The 6,000-nt window shown below is 46.9% G+C and overlaps 1 protein-coding gene across 2 annotated transcripts in view; it reads right to left on the bottom strand.

Moving 5' to 3' along the window:
• caln2 (calneuron 2) overlaps window positions 1-6,000 on the bottom strand; it is a 63,317-nt gene that overhangs the window by 16,932 nt on the left and 40,385 nt on the right. For both annotated transcript variants that reach the window (XM_014129420.2, XM_014129419.2), the window contains exon 4: window positions 5,034-5,146. In XM_014129420.2, coding sequence (XP_013984895.1) covers window positions 5,034-5,146 — 113 coding nt within the window. The remainder of the gene's footprint in view (window positions 1-5,033; window positions 5,147-6,000) is intronic.

Below are 6,000 nucleotides of genomic sequence, written 5' to 3'. Positions count from 1 at the left end.
GTTTATGGTAGAGAAATGAACATTAAATGATCTGGAAATAGCTCTGGTAGACATTCCTGCAGTCAACATGCCAATTGCACGCTCCCTCAAAATTTGAGACATCTGTGGCATTTTAGAGTGGCCTTTAATTGTCCCCAGCACAAGGTGCACCTGTGTAAGTATCATGCTGTTTAATCAGCTTCTTGAAATGCCACACCTGTCAGGTGGATGGATTGTCTTGGTAAAGGAGAATTGCTCACAAACAGGGATGTAAACAAATTTGTACGCAACATTTAAGATAAATAAGCTTTTTGTGCTTATGGAACATTTCTGGGATCTTTTATTTCAGCTCATGAAACATGGGACCAACACTTTACATGTTGTGTTTATACAACATTTTAATGTACAGTGTCAGTCAGTGGAGGGCAGAGAGACGCTGGTGTTGTCTGTTTTCTCTCTGCGTTGTGACATCTCAACCACACAGTCTGTCTGTCTGTCTGTCTGTCTGTCTGTCTGTCTGTCTGTCTGTCTGTCTGTCTGTCTGTCTGTCTGTCTGTCTGTCTGTCTGTCTGTCTGTCTGTCTGTCTGTCTGTCAGTCATTTCAAAGGCAACACACACACACACACACACACACACACACACACACACACACACACACACACACACACACACACACACACACACACACACACACACACACACACACACACACACACACAAACACACAAACACACAGATTGGAAGAGAGGGTGTGCTGAGACCTGTCAGAGCCTGTTGTCTTCAGTCAACCCTGCTGTGTGATGCAGCGTGATGTAGCATATGTGTGTGTGTGTGTGTGTGTGTGTGTGTGTTAACAGCAATAAGTGACAGACTGAGGGTGTCCAGACACATCAATCACAGCCAGATAGACGTTCGACTCGCTGTCCTTCTCGACTACTTCAGCCTCTCACGGCTGTGTTATCCTTTAAAGGACAGAACAAAGGTTAGGGAGAGGGAGCGTTCAAAGTGCCCACCAGGCTGTCTTTTACCTTGTGGAAGACACTCTTCCTGATTTCTCCAAGCAGTACATGTTTGTTTCCGGATCGACAAGCCCAGGGCCCATATTCACATCTTAGAGTAGGAGTGCTGATCGAGGATCAGTTTAGCGTTTTAAATCACAATGAATACGATTCTATAGACAGATGGAACCAACTCAGACGCTCTGTGAATACGGGCAACTATCTGTTGTCTCTAGACATGATTTTAAACAGTCACCAGATTCTCTACTTTTTATGTTCTATCATGGGGGGAGGGGGTTGATTATGCAAATATCAACAGTGTTGCTGCTATGGGCAGTGGAACACACACACACACACACACACACACACACACACACACACACACACACACACACACACACACACACACACACACACACACACACACACACACACACACACACACACACACACACACACACACACACACACACACACACACACACACACACTGATCCCAGAGCTATTTATTTGCGGTGTGGTGGTGTGTTTTGATGGCGAGGAGGGAGTGCTCCATTTTCCAATCTAATTTGCAGACTCTCAGCAGAAACCTGGCAACCTCACAAGAAAGATCTGGCAACTCCAGGCAGGGATTAAACAGCAGATATCAGAACGACTCTGGGGTTCCATTCAGTCTCTCCAGGCAGGGATTAAACAGCAGATATCAGAAGACCTCTGGGGTTCCATTCAGTCTCTCCAGGCAGGGATTAAACAGCAGATATCAGAAGACTCCGGGGTTCCATTCAGTCTCTCCAGGCAGGGATTAAACAGCAGATATGAGAAGGACTCTGGGGTTCCATTCAGTCTCTCCAGGTAGGGATTAAACAGCAGATATCAGAAGGACTCTGGGTTCCATTCAGTCTCTCCAGGTAGGGATTACACAGCAGATATCAGAACGACTCTGGGGTTCCATTCAGTCTCTCCAGACAGGGATTAAACAGCAGGTATCAGAAGGACTCTGGGGTTCCATTCAGTCTCTCCAGGTAGGGATTAAACAGCAGATATGAGAAGGACTCTGGGTTCCATTCAGTCTCTCCAGGTAGGGATTAAACAGCAGATATCAGAAGGACTCTGGGTTCCATTCAGTCTCTCCAGGCAGGGAGAGACAGCAATTTACCTAGGCACAAACTCACAGATGGGAGTCCACACACACACATTTGTCATCTCCACCTAGCTGATATTATCTGAGTTAAACATCCATAATGATTCATTAGAGCCCACCAAGGTGTGCTTACTCTCCTCCTATACTCCATCTCTCTCAATCTCTCTCTCTCTCTCTCTCTCTTTCTCTCTCTCTCTAACTCATTGTATCCTGTTGAGGTGAGTTTTTAAATCCCCCCCCCCCCCAGAGACACAGACTGTCTGCCACCATCATGAATCACTTATGGGAATCTGTTATTCCCTTTCTCTATTTTTCTCTATTTCCCTTTCTCTGTTTTACTCTATTTCTCTTCTATATTACCATTATCTCTATGTGTCTGGGTTTCGGTCTCCTGTCAATCAGTTCCTTGTTTTGTCTTCCCACTCTTTATCTCTACCCGTTATATCCTAAGAGAACCAGGTTTGGATTGAGAAGAGCCCCTAGGGAGTCTTTGCAGCAAAAACCACTGAGCTATAGTTACTTGAGTTGAACTTTGCTTGAGTTCCCCCAAAACACATATTTTTTCTGATCAGGAGAACATCAAAAATGCATCAGGTCACTCCAAACAGAACCCTCTCCTGAAAGCCTGTCTTTCCTCTGAAGTAGAGACCGTTCTCGTCTCTTTACTTTGAAGCCTGTACATACCCTCCCAGGAACACACACATACCAGCATGTCTCTTTTCTTTGAAGTACAAAAATCCTTTACTCCATCATCATGGGACGAGAGGAAAAGGTAGGGGGTCTGTATCTTTGTGTGTGTGTTTGTTTGTGTGTGTCTGTAAGCCAATATCTAGCACATGTCCTGACTGCAGAATAACCTCACAGAGGGAGGGAGAAGAGAGGAGAGGAGAAGAGACGAGAGGAGAGGAGAAGAGAGGATAAGGGAAGAAAGGAGAGGACAGGAGAGGATAAGAGAAGAGAGGAGAGGAGAAGAGAGGAGAAGAGAGGAAGAGAGAAGAGAAGAGAGGAGGGGTGGGAGAGGAGAGGAGAGAGGAAGAGAGGAGAGGAGAGAGGCAGAGAGGAGAGGAGAGAGGCAGAGAGGAGAGGGGAAGAGAGGAGAGAGGAAGAGGAAGAGAGGAAGAGAGGAGAGAGGAAGAGATGAGAGGGAAAGAGAGGAGAGGGAAAGAGAGGAGAGGGAAAGAGAGGAGAGGGAAAGAGATGAGAGGGAAAGAGATGAGAGGGGAAGAGAGGAGAGGGAAAGAGAAGAGAGGGGAAGAGAGGAGAGGGGAAGAGAGGAGAGGGGAAGAGAGGAGAGGGGAAGAGATGAGAGGGGAAGAGATGAGAGGAGGAAAGAGGAGAGAGGAAGAGATGAGAGGGGAAGAGAGGAGAGGGAAAGAGATGAGAGGGGAAGAGAGGAGAGGGAAAGAGATGAGAGGGGAAGAGATGAGAGGGGAAGAGATGAGTGGGGAAGAGAGGAGAGCAGAGGAGAGGGGAAGAGATGAGAGGGGAAGAGATGAGTGGGGAAGAAAGGAGAGGAAAGGAGAGGGGAAGAGAGGAGAGGGGAAGAGATGAGAGGGATAACACATACATGTAGATGGTGGACAATCTATAACTAGTACAGAATGTATGTCTGTCTCTTACCAACTGAATACTGTTGTGGATGGAGTTTGGCTGTTTTAAATGGTGTAAAATAAGCAGGTTTTTTTCCAATTATCTTGTTGATTGATGACCAACCAAGAGCATTGAGCATGACTACAACAGAAGAACCATATCTCCACCTTAAAACAACCCTTGCTGCTTTGTTCTGTCCAATCTGCAGCCTGCTAATTTCCCCAGACCACAGAACAGTAGTTCACTTGACTCCCAATTAATGCCTTTGTTGTTTGCTTAACAATCTTTTCCGGTAAATATTTATCTATCCTTCTGATCATGCATGCAGGAGAAGAGGGGAAGAGAGGAGAGGAGAGGAGATAGGAAGAGAGGAGAGGAGAGAGGAGTGGAAGAGAGGAGAGGAGAGGGGAAGAATGGAGAGGAGAAGAGGAGAGAAGAGAGGAGAAGAGATAAGAAGAGAAGAGAGGAGAAGAAAAGAGAGGAGAAGAAAAGAGAAGAGAGGAGAAGAGAAGAGAGGAGGAGAAAAGAGAGGAGAAGAGAAGAGAGAAGAAGAGGAGAATGGAGAGGAGAACAGAAGAGAAGAGAGGAGAGGAGAAATGAAGAGGAAAGAAGAGAGGAGAGGAGAGGAGAGGAGAGGAGAGGAGATGGGAAGAGAGGAGAGGAGAGGGGAAGAGAGGAGAGGAGTAGAGAGGAGAGGAGAGGAGAGGAGAGGAGAGGAGGGGAGAGGAGAGGAGAGGAGAGGAGAGGAGAGGAGAGGAGAGGAGAGGAGAGGAGGAGAGGAGAAGAGGAGAGGAGAAGAGATAAGAAGAGACGAGAGGAGAAGAGAAGAGAGGAGAAGAGAAGAGAGGAGAAGAGAAGAGAGGAAAAGAGAGGAGAAGAGAAGAGAGAAGAGGAGAGAGGAGAACAGAAGAGAAGAGAGGAGAAAAGAAATTAAGAGGAAAGAAGAGAGGAGAGGAGAGGAGAGGAGAGGAGAGGAGAGGAGAGGAGAGGAGAGGAGAGGAGAGGAGAGGAGAGGAGAGGAGAGGAGAGGAGAGGAGATGGGAAGAGAGGAGAGGAGAGGGGAAGAGAGGAGAGGAGAGGGGAAGAGAGGAGAGGAGTAGAGAGGGGAGTGGAGGAGAGGAGAAGAATGGAGAGGAGAAGAAAAGAGAGGAGAAGAGATAAGAAGAGAAGAGAGGAGAAGAGAGAAGAAGAGAAGAGAGGAGAAGAAAAGAGAGGAAAAGAGAAGAGAAGAGAAGAGAGGAGAGGAAAAGAAAAGAGAGGAGAAGAAAAGAGAGGAGAAGAGAAGAGAGAAGAAGAGGAAAGAAGAGAGGAGTATGTGTTCCTACCTGCCAGAAGATGTTATCGATGGTGCTTCCAAGGAAACCTTCTCTGGTCTCAGACGACAGCAGTTTGGGTCCCAATATCGTCACAAACTCCTCAAAGTCAACCTGACCATCACCTAGGCACACACACACACACACACACACACACACACACACACACACACACACACACACACACACACACACACACACACACACACACACACACACACACACACACACACACACACACACACACACAAATAACCTTCATCAGTGTGCTTGTACCACATGACCACATGAACACTTGACCATATGGCCACATGACAATTAAATGTTGAAAATTGAAGTGACATCTTCTTTTTCTCTTTTGTACTGAAGTTTTTCTCATGATCTGGTTTAGGATTAAGAGTTTATAGTTGTGTTGTTGGGGTTTGTGTGTTAAACAGAATAGTCTGGATTGATCCCCAGGCTATCAAGGAGAGCACCTTGTATGGTGCTGATAGTTTACACAGAGAATCTGGTAATACTGGTGAACACAGACACAGTGGACATACACTATGAACCCGCCCTCCCACACTGCTGAGACCAGGAGGTGTCACTGACTCATTAACCTTGGACAATATCTATTTAGCAAATCAGATATTAAGACTGAGTGTGAGACCTACTAGAGCAACACCGCCCCTTTAAGATTCTGAGCGTGTCTGGCAGGGTTGGTCCTCCAAAGCCAGAGCCCCCTGATGGGAGAGCATCATATACAAGGCTATTCTCAAAGCTGCTAATGAGAACCTTGACCACCTTGTACCTAGCCGGTGGGGTGCCCCCACCCAGGTAGTGGCAGTGCCGGCAACACTAGCTGCAGTAACCCATGGGGAGCTGGTCACACTCGGACAATCAGAGAGGGGGCATATTATTGAGGCCCTGGTGGCACAAAATCATTAAAGGTCTGACTGCACAGAGATGTTTGAGAAAATGGTCACAACGGGGGACC

The sequence above is a fragment of the Salmo salar genome, chromosome ssa11 (assembly GCF_905237065.1).
Source record: "Salmo salar chromosome ssa11, Ssal_v3.1, whole genome shotgun sequence".
Classification (NCBI taxonomy): Eukaryota; Metazoa; Chordata; class Actinopteri; order Salmoniformes; family Salmonidae; genus Salmo; species Salmo salar.
The sequence above is the reverse complement of the archived record's forward strand: the minus strand, read 5'-3'. Positions and strand labels throughout refer to the sequence as shown.